The 16851-nt window shown below is 49.0% G+C and overlaps 1 protein-coding gene across 1 annotated transcript in view; it reads right to left on the reverse strand.

The window, feature by feature from the left end:
• Positions 1–16851, reverse strand: part of LOC118371810 (cadherin EGF LAG seven-pass G-type receptor 3-like) — a 59841-nt gene that overhangs the window by 31681 nt on the left and 11309 nt on the right. The window contains exons 3-7 of the mRNA XM_052482078.1: positions 16544–16832; positions 6359–6581; positions 5720–5835; positions 5527–5615; positions 4861–5018 (exon numbers count right to left, since the gene is read on the reverse strand). Of these exons, the coding sequence (XP_052338038.1) occupies positions 4861–5018; positions 5527–5615; positions 5720–5835; positions 6359–6581; positions 16544–16832 (875 nt within the window). The remainder of the gene's footprint in view (positions 1–4860; positions 5019–5526; positions 5616–5719; positions 5836–6358; positions 6582–16543; positions 16833–16851) is intronic.

Raw genomic sequence — 16851 nt, forward strand, 5'->3', positions numbered from 1 at the left:
CAGAGGGATAGAGAGAGAAGGCAGAGGAATAGAGAGAGAAGGCAGAGGAATATAGAGAGAAGGCAGAGGGATAGAGAGAGAAGGCAGAGGGATAGAGAGAGAAGGCAGAAGAATAGAGAGAGAAGGCAGAGGGATAGAGAGAGAAGGCAGAGGAATAGAGAGAGAAGGCAGAGGAATAGAGAGAGAAGGCAGAGGAATAGAGAGAGAAGGCAGAGGAATAGAGAGAGAAGGCAGAGGAATAGAGAGAGAAGGCAGAGGAATAGAGAGAGAAGGCAGAAGAATAGAGAGAGATGGCAGAGGGATAGAGAGAGAAGGCAGAGGAATAGAGAGAGAAGGCAGAGGAATAGAGAGAGAAGGCAGAGGAATAGAGAGAGAAGGCAGAGGAATAGAGAGAGAAGGCAGAGGTATAGAGAGAGAAGGCAGAGGAATAGAGAGAGAGAAGGGTGAGGGAGAGAGAAGGCAGAGGAATAGAGAGAGAAGGCAGAGGAATAGAGAGAGAAGGCAGAGGAATAGAGAGAGAAGGCAGAGGAATAGAGAGAGAAGGCAGAGGTATAGAGAGAGAAGGCAGAGGAATAGAGAGAGAAGGCAGAGGAATAGAGAGAGAAGGCAGAGGAATAGAGAGAGAAGGCAGAGGGAGAAAAGGCAGAGGGATAGAGAGAGAAGGCAGAGGAATAGAGAGAGAATGGTGAGGGAGAGAGAAGGCAGAGGAATAGAGAGAGAAGGCAGAGGAATAGAGAGAGAAGGCAGAGGGAGAGAAGGCAGAGGAATAGAGAGAGAGAAGGCAGAGGGATAGAGAGAGAAGGCAGAGGAATAGAGAGAGAAGGCAGAGGGATAGAGAGAGAAGGCAGAGGAATAGAGAGAGAAGGCAGAGGGATAGAGAGAGAAGGGTGAGGGATAGAGAGAGAAGGCAGAGGAATAGAGAGAGAAGGCAGAGGAATAGAGAGAGAGAAGGGTGAGGAATAGAGAGAGAAGGCAGAGGAATAGAGAGAGAAGGCAGAGGGAGAGAAGGCAGAGGAATAGAGAGAGAGAAGGGTGAGGGAGAGAGAGAGAGAAGGGTGAGGGATAGAGAGAGAAGGGTGAGGGATAGAGAGAGAAGGCAGAGGAATAGAGAGAGAGAAGGCAGAGGAATAGAGAGAGAAGGCAGAGGAATAGAGAGAGAAGGCAGATGAATAGAGAGAGAAGGCAGAGGAATAGAGAGAGAAGGCAGAGGTATAGAGAGAGAAGGCAGAGGGATAGAGAGAGAAGGCAGAGGGAGAGAAGGCAGAGGGATAGAGAGAGAAGGCAGAGGAATAGAGAGAGAGAAGGGTGAGGGAGAGAGAGAGAGAAGGGTGAGGGATAGAGAGAGAAGGGTGAGGGATAGAGAGAGAAGGCAGAGGAATAGAGAGAGAGAAGGCAGAGGAATAGAGAGAGAAGGCAGAGGAATAGAGAGAGAAGACAGATGAATAGAGAGAGAAGGCAGAGGAATAGAGAGAGAAGGCAGAGGTATAGAGAGAGAAGGCAGAGGAATAGAGAGAGAAGGCAGAGGGAGAGAAGGCAGAGGGATAGAGAGAGAAGGCAGAGGGATAGAGAGAGAAGGCAGAGGGATAGAGAGAGAAGGCAGAGGAATAGAGAGAGAAGGCAGAGGAATAGAGAGAGAAGGCAGAGGGATAGAGAGAGAAGGCAGAGGGATAGAGAGAGAAGGCAGAGGGAGAGAAGGCAGAGGGATAGAGAGAGAAGGCAGAGGAATAGAGAGAAGGCAGAGGGATAGAGAGAGAGGGCAGAGGGAGAGAGAGAAGGCAGAGCAGGATAGAGAGAGAAGGCAGAGGTATAGAGAGAAGAAGAAGGCAGAGGGATAGAGAGAGAAGGCAGAGGGATAGAGAGAGAAGGCAGAGGGATAGAGAGAGAAGGCAGAGGGATAGAGAGAGAAGGCAGAGGAGAGAGAAGGCAGAGGGATAGAGAGAGAAGGCAGAGGAATAGAGAGAGAAGGCAGAGGGATAGAGAGAAGGCAGAGGGATAGAGAGAGAAGGCAGAGGGATAGAGAGAAGAAGGCAGAGGGTATAGGAGAGAGAGAAGGCAGAGGGATAGAGAGAGAAGGCAGAGGGAGAGAAGGCAGAGGGATAGAGAGAGAAGGCAGAGGTATAGAGAGGAGAGAAGGCAGAGGGAGGGAGAGAAGCAGAGATAGAGAGAGAAGGCAGAGGGAGAGAAGGCAGAGGGATAGAGAGAGAAGGCAGAGGAATAGAGAGAGAAGGGTGAGGGATAGAGAGAGAAGGCAGAGGAATAGAGACAGAAGGCAGAGGAATAGAGAGAGAAGGCAGAGGAATAGAGAGAGAAGGCAGAGGTATAGAGAGAGAAGGCAGAGGAATAGAGAGAGAAGGCAGAGGGATAGAGAGAGAAGGCAGAGGAATAGAGAGAGAAGGCAGAGGAATAGAGAGAGAAGGCAGAGGGAGAGAAGGCAGAGGAATAGAGAGAGAGAAGGGTGAGGGAGAGAGAGAGAGAGAGAAGGGAGAGGGAGAGAGAGAGAAGGCAGAGGAATAGAGAGAGAAGGCAGAGGAATAGAGAGAGAAGGCAGAGGGATAGAGAGAGAAGGCAGAGGGATAGAGAGAGAAGGCAGAGGGATAGAGAGAGAAGGCAGAGGTATAGAGAGAGAGAAGGCAGAGGGATAGAGAGAGAAGGCAGAGGGATAGAGAGAGAGAAGGCAGAGGGATAGAGAGTGAAGGCAGAGGGATAGAGAGAGAAGGCAGAGGGATAGAGAGAGAAGGCAGAGGGAGAGAAGGCAGAGGGATAGAGAGAGAAGGCAGAGGAATAGAGAGAGAAGGCAGAGGGATAGAGAGAGAAGGCAGAGGGATAGAGAGAGAAGGCAGAGGGATAGAGAGAGAAGGCAGAGGTATAGAGAGAGAAGGCAGAGGGATAGAGAGAGAAGGCAGAGGGAGAGAAGGCAGAGGGATAGAGAGAGAAGGCAGAGGGAGAGAAGGCAGAGGGATAGAGAGAGAAGGCAGAGGGAGAGAAGGCAGAGGGATAGAGAGAGAAGGCAGAGGAATAGAGAGAGAAGGGTGAGGGATAGAGAGAGAAGGCAGAGGAATAGAGACAGAAGGCAGAGGAATAGAGAGAGAAGGCAGAGGAATAGAGAGAGAAGGCAGAGGTATAGAGAGAGAAGGCAGAGGAATAGAGAGAGAAGGCAGAGGGATAGAGAGAGAAGGCAGAGGAATAGAGAGAGAAGGCAGAGGAATAGAGAGAGAAGGCAGAGGGAGAGAAGGCAGAGGAATAGAGAGAGAGAAGGGTGAGGGAGAGAGAGAGAGAGAAGGGAGAGGATAGAGAGAGCAGAGGAAGGCAGAGGAATAGAGAGAGAAGGCAGAGAGAGAGAGAAGGCAGAGGAATAGAGAGAGAAGGCAGAGGAATAGAGAGAGAAGGCAGAGGGAGAGAAGGCAGAGGAATAGAGAGAGAAGGCAGAGGGAGAGAAGGCAGAGGGATAGAGAGAGAAGGCAGAGGGAGAGAAGGCAGAGGAATAGAGAGAGAAGGCAGAGGGAGAGAAGGCAGAGGAATAGAGAGAGAGAAGGGTGAGGGAGAGAGAGAGAGAGAAGGGTGAGGGATAGAGAGAGAAGGCAGAGGAATAGAGAGAGAAGGCAGAGGAATAGAGAGAGAAGGCAGAGGAATAGAGAGAGAGAAGGCAGAGGGATAGAGAGAGAAGGCAGAGGAATAGAGAGAGAAGGCAGAGGAATAGAGAGAGAAGGCAGAGGAATAGAGAGAGAAGGCATAGGTATAGAGAGAGAAGGCAGAGGAATAGAGAGAGAAGGCAGAGGGATAGAGAGAGAAGGCAGAGGGAGAGAAGGCAGAGGGATAGAGAGAGAAGGCAGAGGGATAGAGAGATAAGGCAGAGGGATAGAGAGAGAAGGCAGAGGGATAGAGAGAGAAGGCAGAGGAATAGAGAGAGAAGGCAGAGGAATAGAGAGAGAAGGCAGAGGGAGAGAAGGCAGAGGGATAGAGAGAGAAGGCAGAGGGATAGAGAGAGAAGGCAGAGGGAGAGAAGGCAGAGGGATAGAGAGAGAAGGCAGAGGAATAGAGAGAGAAGGCAGAGGGATAGAGAGAGAAGGCAGAGGGATAGAGAGAGAAGGCAGAGGTATAGAGAGAGAGAAGGCAGAGGGATAGAGAGAGAAGGCAGAGGGATAGAGAGAGAAGGCAGAGGGATAGAGAGAGAAGGCAGAGGGAGAGAAGGCAGAGGGATAGAGAGAGAAGGCAGAGGGATAGAGAGAGAAGGCAGAGGTATAGAGAGAGAGAAGGCAGAGGGATAGAGAGAGAAGGCAGAGGTATAGAGAGAGAGAAGGCATAGGGATAGAGAGAGAAGGCAGAGGGAGAGAAGGCAGAGGGATAGAGAGAGAAGGCAGAGGGAGAGAAGGCAGAGGTATAGAGAGAGAAGGCAGAGGGATAGAGAGAGAAGGCAGAGGGATAGAGAGAGGAGGCAGAGGGATAGAGAGAGAAGGCAGATGTATAGAGAGAGAGAAGGCAGAGGGATAGAGAGAGAAGGCAGAGGGAGAGAAGGCAGAGGGATAGAAGGCAGAGGGACAGAGAGAGAAGGCAGAGGTATAGATAGAGAAGGCAGAGGGATAGAGAGAGAAGGCAGATGGATAGAGAGAGAAGGCAGAGGGCAGAAAGAGAAGGAGGATGGAAGAGAGGAGCACAACACTATTAGATGTTGCCCTTGTACTTCCCTCAGCGCTTACAGAGCACAGCAGCAGTGGTGAGTGACCTGTCAAGTCCAGACAGCATTGCCAGGCTTAAGTGGTAATGCTGAGGGTTTAACCCTGACACTGACTTGCACATGACGTGCACGTGTGTGCGTGTCTGTGTCTGTCTGTGTGTGTGAGATAGAGAGATGGAGAGACTTACTTCTTGGAGCTGGTCTGTTTGCCCTGAGCAGCACAGCTGTAGTTGCCGAGCTGCGTTCCGAAGCGTAGCGACACTGCTGTGTCACAGTCGTCCACACTGACCACCGCCACCTTCTCATCAGATGGACCCTGGGCCTCCCCACTCACACTGCGCTTGGGCTGGGGCAGACACAGGACCAGTCAAATTTAACACACACATGCACACATACAAACAGTACACACACAGTACACACACAGAACACACAGAATACACCAAAACATCTTGCTGTACTCTTGCTGCTTGTGCTGCTACAAAGACAGAGAGTAAAATGCAGTACACACACAGTGGACTAGTGGACTATCAGAGAGAGGGAAGAATATGTGACATAGAAAGAAACACTGACACTGCAAATGGGCTAAGAGGGCAGGGGAACTCACAGCCACACTCACAGAGAGTGAAAGACAAACCTGTACACACAGCTATACCGTACTCACACCGTGTGAGGGCTGAGAAAAATGTAGAAGGGGAGAAAATTCGAACAAATGCATGGTATGTGCAGATATTACGGTTTACACACACACACACACACACACACACACACACACACACACACACACACACACACACACACACACACACACACACACACACACACACACACACACACACACACACACACACACTCACCTTGTTGTAGTAGTGGATGTGGACAGTGTGCCAGTTTCCATCGGCCACGCCCCGAGGTAGAAAGGGGCTCACCTGAGTGGACAATTCACCTGGGGACAGACAGGTCACACTCAAAACCAGGGTTTCGCCTTCCATTGTATAGTCGGGGCACACCCACAAAGCCATAGACATACATATACAGATAGACACATACCTGTGGAGTACTTGAGCACCACCTGACCCTCTAGGATCTCCAGAGCCAGGAAGTCGTGTTTCTCATTGAAGCGTCCGTTGTAGAAGAGGAGGCCACTGTTCTCCAGAGTGGCAAAACTGTAACACAACCCACAACCATGTTAGGGAGCTGTGAGTAACCCCACCATCACACACACGGTACAGGAGATGCTCTGTACATAGTACAGGATAAGCTGTAGGGTTCACCGCAAATCTCTAATGCAAGTGTACATGAGTATATAGGACATTGTGGTATATAATAAATAAAAGAGCTATGCCTGCTGAGAGAGGCTGGGACGGATCACGTCATGTGTCTTAAAGCTAATGTACCTCTGAGTCATGGGATTTAGTTAGACCTGAGATCACATTTGTGACCACTTCACAATAGCAATCACGTCTGACCAATCAGAACACACCAAGGGGCCACACCAGGTCCCAAGTTGGGCCTCTAGAAGTGGGGGAGGGGACAACGAGAACAGGATAGAGGGTCAAATATAAAAAATAAATGACATGACACATGAAAGAAAGAGCAGGGAATTGAGAAAGGGTCTAAAAAGAAAGATTGAAAGAGAGAGCGAGAGAGAGAAAGAGAGAGAGAAAGAAAAAGAAAGTCAGTACTCACGTGAGAGAAATGGAGAGGTGGAATCTCTGGCGGAGGCCTCGGAACATGATAAAAGATTTGGGGGGGAAGGAGCGTGCAGTGACAGAGCAGTAGGGCCGCTCATACCCTCCTGCAGGGCACTCACAGCGGAACCCCCCTCCAGACAGCTCCCTGCACGTCCCCCCATTCCTACACACCCCCGGGACACAGCGGCCCTGACGCCTGTCCCACTCACACCGTTCACCTGGGAAGGAGAGGGGATGCAGCATGTTACTGTACACATACAGTACCAGTCCAAAGTTTGGACACACCTACTCATTCAAGGGTTTATTTTTCTTTTTTATGATTTTCTACATTGTAGAATAATAGTGAAGACATCAAAACTATGAAATAACACATATGGAATCATGTAGCCAAAAAAGTTATGCAAATCAAAATATATTTTATAATTGAACCACCCTTTGCCCTGATGACAGCTTTGCACACTCTTGGCATTCTCTCAACCAGCTTCATGAGGTAGTCACATGGAATGCATTTCAATTAACAGGTGTGCCTTGAAATTAATTTGTAGAATTTCTTTCCTTCTTAATGCGTTTGAGCCAACCAGTTGTGTTGTGACAAGGTAGGGGTGGTATACAGAAGATAGACCTATTTGGTAAAAGAGTCCATACTATGGCAAGAACAGCTCAAATAAGCAAAGTGAAACAACAGTCCATCATTACTTTAAGACATGAAGGTCAGTCAATGCTGAAAATGTCAAGATCTTTGAAAGTTTATTCAAGTGCAGTCGCAAAAACCATGAAGTGCTATAATGAAACTGGCTCTCATGAGGACCGGCACAGGAAAGGAAGACCCAGAGTTATCTCTGCTGCAGAGGATAAGTTCAATAGAGTTACCAGCCTCAGAAATTGCAGCCCAAATAAATGCTTCACGGAGCTCAAGTAACAGACACATCTCAACATCAACTGTTCAGAGGAGACTGTGTGAATCAGGGCTTCATGGTAGAATTGCTGCAAAGAAACTGGCTATTTCAGGCTATTTCAGCCACACCCGTTGCTGATAGGTGTATAAAATCGAGCACACAGCCATGCAATCTCCATAGACAAACATTGGCAGTAGAATGGACTTACTGAAGAGCTCAGTGACTTTCAACGTGGCACCGTCATAGGATGCCACCTTCCCAACTAGTCAGTTAATCAAATTTCTGCCCTGTTAGAGCTTCCCCAGTTAACTGCAAGTGCTGTTATTGTGAAGTGGAAACGTCTTGGAACAACAACGGCTGAGCCTCGAAGTGGTCGGCCACACAAGCTCACAGAACGGGACCGCCAAGTGCAGAAGCACGTTGCGCGTAACACTCTACTGTCCTCGGTTGCAACATTCACTACCGAGTTCCAAACTGCCTCTGGAAGCAACATCAGGACAAGAACTGTTCGTTGGGAGCTTCATGAAATTGGTTTCCATGGCCGAGCAGCCGCACACAAGCCTAATATCACCATATGCAATGCCAAGCATCAACTGGAGTGGTGTAAAGCTCGTCACCATTAGACCCTGGAGCAGTGGAAACACATTCTCTGGAGTGATGAATCACGCTTCACCATCTGGCAGTCCGACGGACAAATCTGGGTTTGGTGGATGCCAAGAGAATGCTACATGCTCGAATGAATAGTGCTAACTGTAAAGTTTGGTGGAGGAGGAATAATGGTCTGGGGCTATTTTTCATGGTTCGGGCCCCTTAGTTCCAGTGAAGGGAAATCTTAACTCTACAGTATATAAGGAAATTCTAGACGAGTCTGTGCTTTCAACTTTGTGGCAACAGTTTGGGCATTGTTTCAGCATGACAATGCCCCCGTGCACAAAGCGAGGTCCATACAAAAATGGTTTGTCAAGATCGGTGTGGAAGAACTTGACTGGCCTGCACAAAGCCCTGACCTCAACCCCATCAAACTCATTTGGGATGAACTCCGACTGCAACCCAGGCCTAATCACCCAACATCAGTGTCCAACCTCACTAATGCTCTTGTGGCTGAATGGAAGCAAGTTCCCACAGTAATGTTCCAACATGTAGTGGAAAGTCGTCCCAGAAGAGTGGAGGCTGTTATAGCAGCAAAGGGGGACCAACTCAATATTAATGACCATCATTTTGGAATTATATATACGACAAGCAGGTGTCCACATACTTTTGGTCATGAGTGTATTAAATGTTTCAATGAACCATAGGAATGTATAGAGGACTCATCTTCATATCTGTGCCATTATAGCATCTGTGACAGCATGGGCAGCGCCATTGAGGCTACAACCCATCAGAATCCCCACCCAGTTGACTACTTTAAAATGTCTGAAGCATGGTGGAAGCACACAATGGTGCTGCCTATGCTATAACAGTCTTTTGGCCACTTGAGGCTTCTATCATTCTCTATGGGAGAAACCAACATTTCCTCAAACAATTCTCTTGCCAGGATTTCTCAAAATATGACTGTAACTGCAAGCAACCCCATTTGTGTGGGCAGTAGTCTCACTAGATGCTTCTATCATTCTCTATGGAATGAACCAACCTTTCCTCATTCTATTCCTTTGCCAGGATTTCTCAAAATATGACTGTCACTGCAGGCAAACCTATTTGTGTGGGCAGTAGTCTCTGCTCAATGCCCAGCAAATAAAACTATATCACTACAGGCAAAAATATACATATAATCAGACTCAGCAGATTGAGTAAAATACCCAGCTAGAGAGCACCAGCCAGCCTCCCTTTCAATGAGCTGGTGTAAACACAGTGTGGGCATTAACTGCCTTCACCCTGCAGACACTGCTCCTCCAGGCCCCCAGTTTAGAGGCCTGCTGAGGTCCATGGAGACATGCAGATCATGTTAGAGCTGCAGGCCTTTGTATGGCGGGCCTAATGGTGTCTCGTTGGTACAATATTTGTTCAACGTCAAGGCACTACTATGGTGAATGCAGCCACTGGCATGGTTTAAAACAACCACCAAGCTTGGTGGGCGAGACTGCAGAGTGCCTTGGTCTTTTTCTCATGCGCGTATGGACACCCACGCTGACACACACACAAACTGACTGACTGTACCCCCCGGTATGATGTGCAGTGTTAAAACATGGTCGGGTTCTGTGTCTAAAAGTATGAAGACTTTAAACGACTTTCACCCCTCCTTCTTCCTCCACCCACGCTGCTCACACACACACACACACACACACACACACACACACACACACACACACACACACACACACACACACACACACACACACACACACACACACACACACACACACACACACACACACACACACACACACACACACACACCAACTTATTAATATCAAAATAAATAAACAGACATTAATAATCATGAATTATTTGTCTAGTGATACAGACAGACAGACAGAGCAAACATCTAGCAACCCGAAAGTTGAGTGTTTGAATCTCATCACAGACAACTTTGTCATTGTAGCTAAATAGCAACTTTGCAAGTACTTACTTCATTTTAGCTACGACTACTTAGCATGTTAGCTAACCCTTCCCCTAACTCTAACCCTAACCTTAACCCTTTAACCTGAATCCTAACCCTAACCTTGATCCTAACCTTAACCCCTAACCCTAACCCTTTGCCTAGCTAACATTAGCCACCTAGCTGATGTTAGAGACAACAAATTTGAATACATAACATATTATACGTTTTGCTAATTGGTAACACATTGTACAAATTGCAATTCGTAACATATTGTACGAAATGAATGATAGACATCCACAAATCAATGTATGCCATATTAAATGTAACATATCATACTAATTGGATTCACCCAGATTTACATTTACTATGTTATGTCTACCACTGAGTCCATGTTGCCCTGGCAAAGAACAGAAGATCCTATTCTTTTCACTTCACTGACTCTCCTATAATTTTTTGGTGTACAACTCTGCGCTCACTCAACACACTGAAGGCCCACTCAAACCGATAGGGAGCACAGTTTAGCTTCTACATTCATATTCTCCACAGACTTACATGGAAATGAAGCAATTACTGGACAAAAGCTTTCCCTAAGATAACAAGACACTTATGCTCTTGTTATAAAAAACGACTCTACATTCTACCGGTGCTTCTCGATTCTCTTTATTCTGGACAAACGGAGCACTATTTCTGTCCTCTTCCCCCCCTCTCTCTTTTCTTCTCCACACTCCCTGTCCATCCTGACTTCCCCTTTTCCTCTCTTCCCCCTCTCTCTCTTTTCTTCTCCACACTCCCTGTCCATCCTGACTTCCCCTTTTCCTCTCTTCCCCCTCTCTCTCTTTTCTTCTCCACACTCCCTGTCCATCCTGACTTCCCTTTTCCTCTCTTCCCCCTCTCTCTCTTTTCTTCTCCACACTCCCTGTCCATCCTGACTTCCCCTTTTCCTCTCTTCCCTGTCCATCCTGACTTCTTTTCTCTCTTTTCTTCTCCACACTCCCTGTCCATCCTGACTTCCCCTTTTCCTCTCTTCCCCCTCTCTCTCTTTTCTTCTCCACACTCCCTGTCCATCCTGACTTCCCCTTTTCCTCTCTTCCCCCTCTCTCTCTTTTCTTCTCTTTTCTTATCCACACTCCCTGTCCATCCTGACTTCCCACTTTTCCTCTTCTTCCCCTCTCTTCTCTCTTTTCTTCTCCACACTCCCTGTCCATCCTGACTTCCCCTTTTCCTCTCTTCCCTGTCCCCTCTCTCTCTTTTCTTCTCCACACTCCCTGTCCATCCTGACTTCCCCTTTTCCTCTCTTCCCCCTCTCTCTCTTTTCTTCTCCACACTCCCTGTCCATCCTGACTTCCCCCCTTTTCCTCTCTTCCCCCTCTCTCTCTTTTCTTCTCCACACTCCCTGTCCATCCTGACTTCCCCTTTTCCTCTCTTCCCCCTCTCTCTCTTTTCTTCTCCACACTCCCTGTCCATCCTGACTTCCCCTTTTCCTCTCTTTCCACACTCCCTGTCCATCCCTCTCTCTTTTCTTCTCCACACTCCCTGTCCATCCTGACTTCCCCTTTTCCTCTCTTCCCCCTCTCTCTCTTTTCTTCTCCACACTCCCTGTCCATCCTGACTTCCCCTTTTCCTCTCTTCCCCCTCTCTCTCTTTTCTTCTCCACACTCCCTGTCCATCCTGACTTCCCCTTTTCCTCTCTTCCCCCTCTCTCTCTTTTCTTCTCCACACTCCCTGTCCATCCTGACTTCCCCTTTTCCTCTCTTCCCCCTCTCTCTCTTTTCTTCTCCACACTCCCTGTCCATCCTGACTTCCCCTTTTCCTCTCTTCCCCCTCTCTCTCTTTTCTTCTCCACACTCCCTGTCCATCCTGACTTCCCCTTTTCCTCTCTTCCCCCTCTCTCTCTTTTCTTCTCCACACTCCCTGTCCATCCTGACTTCCCCTTTTCCTCTCTTCCCCCTCTCTCTCTTTTCTTCTCCACACTCCCTGTCCATCCTGACTTCCCCTTTTCCTCTCTTCCCCCTCTCTCTCTTTTCTTCTCCACACTCCCTGTCCATCCTGACTTCCCCTTTTCCTCTCTTCCTCCCTCATTCTCTCCATCCCTATGCCTGCACATTGTTAAAACTATCTTCCGATTGCCCGTCATCCCTTCTTTGCTTCTTATTTCCCCTGCTTCTTATTTTCTCCTCCCTTCCTCATTCTCTCTGTATCTCGAGCTAATGCATTCACACCCCTTCATTCATGGGATGTTTTATTCATCAAAGCCATCCATTCCCCTACGGCTCCTCAACCTACCCCTCCTTCCCTCCCACACATGGTACATCCCCAGAGGCCATCTCTCTACCTCCTTCCTTCTCTACCTCCTCTGACTCTTTCGCTCTCTTTTTCTACCTCCTTCCCTCTCTCTCCATCTTTACCGCCTTCCTTCCCTGTTCTCTCTCTATATCCTTCTCTCTCTTTTTCTCTCTCTACCTCCTTACCTCCCTTTCTCTCTGTACATTAGTCCCTCTCTCTTTTTCTCTGCCTAGTTCTCCTCTCTCTGCCTCTGATGCTTCCCTTTCTTCTTCCTAGCTTAGGCCCTCCCAGTCCCTTTAGTCCCCCTTTTCCCATGGTGCTCAGTTGGTAGAGCATGGAGCTCAGTTGGTAGAGCATGGAGCTCAGTTGGTAGAGCATGGCGCTCAGTTGGTAGAGCATGGAGCTCAGTTGGTAGAGCATGGAGCTCAGTTGGTAGAGCATGGAGCTCAGTTGGTAGAGCATGGAGCTCAGTTGGTAGAGCATGGAGCTCAGTTGGTAGAGCATGGAGCTCAGTTGGTAGAGCATGGAGCTCAGTTGGTAGAGCATGGAGCTCAGTTGGTAGAGCATGGAGCTCAGTTGGTAGAGCATGGTGCTCAGTTGGTAGAGCATGGAGCTCAGTTGGTAGAGCATGGAGCTCAGTTGGTAGAGCATGGTGCTCAGTTGGTAGAGCATGGAGCTCAGTTGCTAGAGCATGGAGCTCAGTTGCTAGAGCCTGGAGCTCAGTTGGTAGAGCATGGAGCTCAGTTGGTAGAGCATGGAGCTCAGTTGGTAGAGCATGGAGCTCAGTTGGTAGAGCATGGTGCTCAGTTGGTAGAGCATGGAGCTCAGTTGGTAGAGCATGGAGCTCAGTTGGTAGAGCATGGAGCTCAGTTGGTAGAGCATGGAGCTCAGTTGGTAGAGCATGGAGCTCAGTTGGTAGAGCATGGAGCTCAGTTGGTAGAGCATGGAGCTCAGTTGGTAGAGCATGGAGCTCAGTTGGTAGAGCATGGAGTTCAGTTGCTAGAGCATGGAGCTCAGTTGGTAGAGCATGGTGCTCAGTTGGTAGAGCATGGAGCTCAGTTGGTAGAGCATGGTGCTCAGTTGGTAGAGCATGGAGCTCAGTTGGTAGAGCATGGCGCTCGGTTGGTAGAGCATGGAGCTCGGTTGGTAGAGCATGGAGCTCAGTTGGTAGAGCATGGAGCTCAGTTGGTAGAGCATGGAGCTCAGTTGGTAGAGCATGGAGCTCAGTTGGTAGAGCATGGAGCTCAGTTGGTAGAGCATGGAGCTCAGTTGGTAGAGCATGGAGCTCAGTTGGTAGAGCATGGAGCTCAGTTGGTAGAGCATGGTGCTCAGTTGGTAGAGCATGGAGCTCAGTTGGTAGAGCATGGAGCTCAGTTGGTACAGCATGGTGCTCAGTTGGTAGAGCATGGAGCTCAGTTGCTAGAGCATGGAGCTCAGTTGGTAGAGCATGGAGCTCAGTTGGTAGAGCATGGAGCTCAGTTGGTAGAGCATGGAGCTCAGTTGGTAGAGCATGGTGCTCAGTTGGTAGAGCATGGAGCTCAGTTGGTAGAGCATGGAGCTCAGGTGGTAGAGCATGGAGCTCAGTTGGTAGAGCATGGAGCTCAGTTGGTAGAGCATGGAGCTCAGTTGGTAGAGCATGGAGTTCAGTTGCTAGAGCATGGAGCTCAGTTGGTAGAGCATGGTGCTCAGTTGGTAGAGCATGGAGCTCAGTTGGTAGAGCATGGTGCTCAGTTGGTAGAGCATGGAGCTCAGTTGGTAGAGCATGGCGCTCAATTGGTAGAGCATGGAGCTCAGTTGGTAGAGCATGGAGCTCAGTTGGTAGAGCATGGAGCTCAGTTGGTAGAGCATGGAGCTCAGTTGGTAGAGCAGTTGGTAGAGCATGGAGCTCAGTTGGTAGAGCATGGAGCTCAGTTGGTAGAGCATGGTGCTCAGTTGGTAGAGCATGGCGCTCAGTTGGTAGAGCATGGAGCTCAGTTGGTAGAGCATGGCGCTCAGTTGGTAGAGCATGGCGCTCAGTTGGTAGAGCATGGCGCTCAGTTGGTATAGCATGGCGCTCAGTTGGTAGAGCATGGAGCTCAGTTGGTAGAGCATGGAGCTCAGTTGGTAGAGCATGGTGCTCAGTTGGTAGAGCATGGAGCTCAGTTGGTAGAGCATGGAGCTCAGTTGGTAGAGCAGAGCATGGCGCTCAGTTGGTAGAGCATGGAGCTCAGTTGGTAGAGCATGGAGCTCAGTTGGTAGAGCATGGCGCTCAGTTGGTAGAGCATGGAGCTCAGTTGGTAGAGCATGGAGCTCAGTTGGTAGAGCATGGCTCTCAGTTGGTAGAGCATGGAGCTCAGTTGGTAGAGCATGGAGCTCAGTTGGTAGAGCATGGTGCTCAGTTGGTAGAGCGTGGAGCTCAGTTGGTAGAGCATGGAGCTCAGTTGGTAGAGCATGGAGCTCAGTTGGTAGAGCATGGAGCTCAGTTGGTAGAGCATGGAGCTCAGTTGGTAGAGCATGGTGCTCAGTTGGTAGAGCGTGGAGCTCAGTTGGTAGAGCATGGAGCTCAGTTGGTAGAGCATGGCTCTCAGTTGGTAGAGCATGGAGCTCAGTTGGTAGAGCATGGAGCTCAGTTGGTAGAGCATGGCTCTCAGTTGGTAGAGCATGGAGCTCAGTTGGTAGAGCATGGAGCTCAGTTGGTAGAGCATGGCGCTCAGTTGGTAGAGCATGGAGCTCAGTTGGTAGAGCATGGAGCTCAGTTGGTAGCGCATGGTGCTCAGTTGGTAGAGCATGGAGCTCAGTTGGTAGAGCATGGAGCTCAGTTGGTAGAGCATGGTGCTCAGTTGGTAGAGCATGGAGCTCAGTTGGTAGAGCATGGAGCTCAGTTGGTAGAGCATGGCTCTCAGTTGGTAGAGCATGGAGCTCAGTTGGTAGAGCATGGAGCTCAGTTGGTAGAGCATGGCGCTCAGTTGGTAGAGCATGGAGCTCAGTTGGTAGAGCATGGAGCTCAGTTGGTAGAGCATGGAGCTCAGTTGTAGAGCATGGCGCTCAGTTGGTAGAGCATGGAGCTCAGTTGGTAGAGCATGGAGCTCAGTTGGTAGAGCATGGTGCTCAGTTGGTAGAGCGTGGAGCTCAGTTGGTAGAGCGTGGAGCTCAGTTGGTAGAGCTATGGAGCTCAGTTGGTAGAGCATGGTGCTCAGTTGGTAGAGCATGGAGCTCAGTTGGTAGAGCATGGAGCTCAGTTGGTAGAGCATGTTGCTCAGTTGGTAGAGCGTGGAGCTCAGTTGGTAGAGCATGGAGCTCAGTTGGTAGAGCATGGCTCTCAGTTGGTAGAGCATGGAGCTCAGTTGGTAGAGCATGGAGCTCAGTTGGTAGAGCATGGCTCTCAGTTGGTAGAGCATGGAGCTCAGTTGGTAGAGCATGGTGCTCAGTTGGTAGAGCATGGCGCTCAGTTGGTAGAGCATGGAGCTCAGTTGGTAGAGCATGGAGCTCAGTTGGTAGCGCATGGTGCTCAGTTGGTAGAGCATGGAGCTCAGTTGGTAGAGCATGGAGCTCAGTTGGTAGAGCATGGCTCTCAGTTGGTAGAGCATGGCACTTGCAACATCAGGGTTGTGGGTTCCATTCTCATGGGGGACCAGTAAGAAAATGGATGCACTCACTGCTATGTCGATCTGGATAAGAACATCTGCTAAATGTAAAATGTACTTTTTGCTCCATCTCTCCCTCTCTATACTCCCCCTCTCTCCTTTATCTATAAATACTCTAAGTAGTTCTCTTTTCTCCATATCTTTTATTATCTCCATGGGAATCATTCCATCTATTGCAGAATCATTATTAAATGCCTGTTTTAGTTCTCTGCAGTCCATTGAAACAACACCGTGACATTTCATACAAACACAGGCAATACAGAAAATCCTCAAAACCGTCCTCTCTATTTCCCATCAGTCTCTATTTTCTTTTCAACGTTGCGATCACTTTCTTCATTCCCGTATCTCTCTCGCCCTCTTTCTAGTCTTCCCTCTCTCCTTTAGTCTCTAACTTCTCTCTCTGCAAGAGTTTGAACAGCGCTTAAGGCTCCTTCTCACTTCTGAAAGAAAAGTGCTGGTTCACCCCAAGCTTTTTTGATCTGAAATGAAAGAGAATATGAAACACCTCTAACATATTCATGGCATCTATCCTCCATCACTTCCACCATAAGACAGTATTGCAGCTATTCCCAGGGGAAATGAGGAGGGATGGGAAACATAACACTACTCTGTTTCCAGAGACTCACTCACAGGAACAAACACACACATTTTTCATAAACAGTCAGAAAACGTCACACAAAATTTCAGACACAGTGAATCAGACATAAGCATACACGCACGCACGCACGCACACACACACACACACACACACACACACACACACACACACACACACACACACACACACACACACACACACATACACACACAAACACACGCAGTGACTAAACACCTATTACCTGTGTAGTCTTCTCTGCAGATACAGGTGTAGCCTCCCTCCCTGCGAGCACACACACCTCCGTTGAGGCAGGGGTTGGAGTAACACAGGTTGATCTCCGTCTCGCAGTAGTCCCCAGTGAAGCCTGTGGGGCAGCGGCAGCGCAGCCCGGCGATGGGGTGGATGGGCCGGAACAGGACGGAGGGAGAGGAGATGAAGGGAGCAGAGCTGTTGAAGCGAAGCACCGAGATGCACTTCATGTAGTTCTGACACGGCTCCCGCAGACACACGTTGTCATCGAACGGGAGCACCTGTTTTACAACACACACA

This window comes from Oncorhynchus keta, chromosome 27, assembly GCF_023373465.1.
Source record: "Oncorhynchus keta strain PuntledgeMale-10-30-2019 chromosome 27, Oket_V2, whole genome shotgun sequence".
NCBI lineage: Eukaryota > Metazoa > Chordata > Actinopteri > Salmoniformes > Salmonidae > Oncorhynchus > Oncorhynchus keta.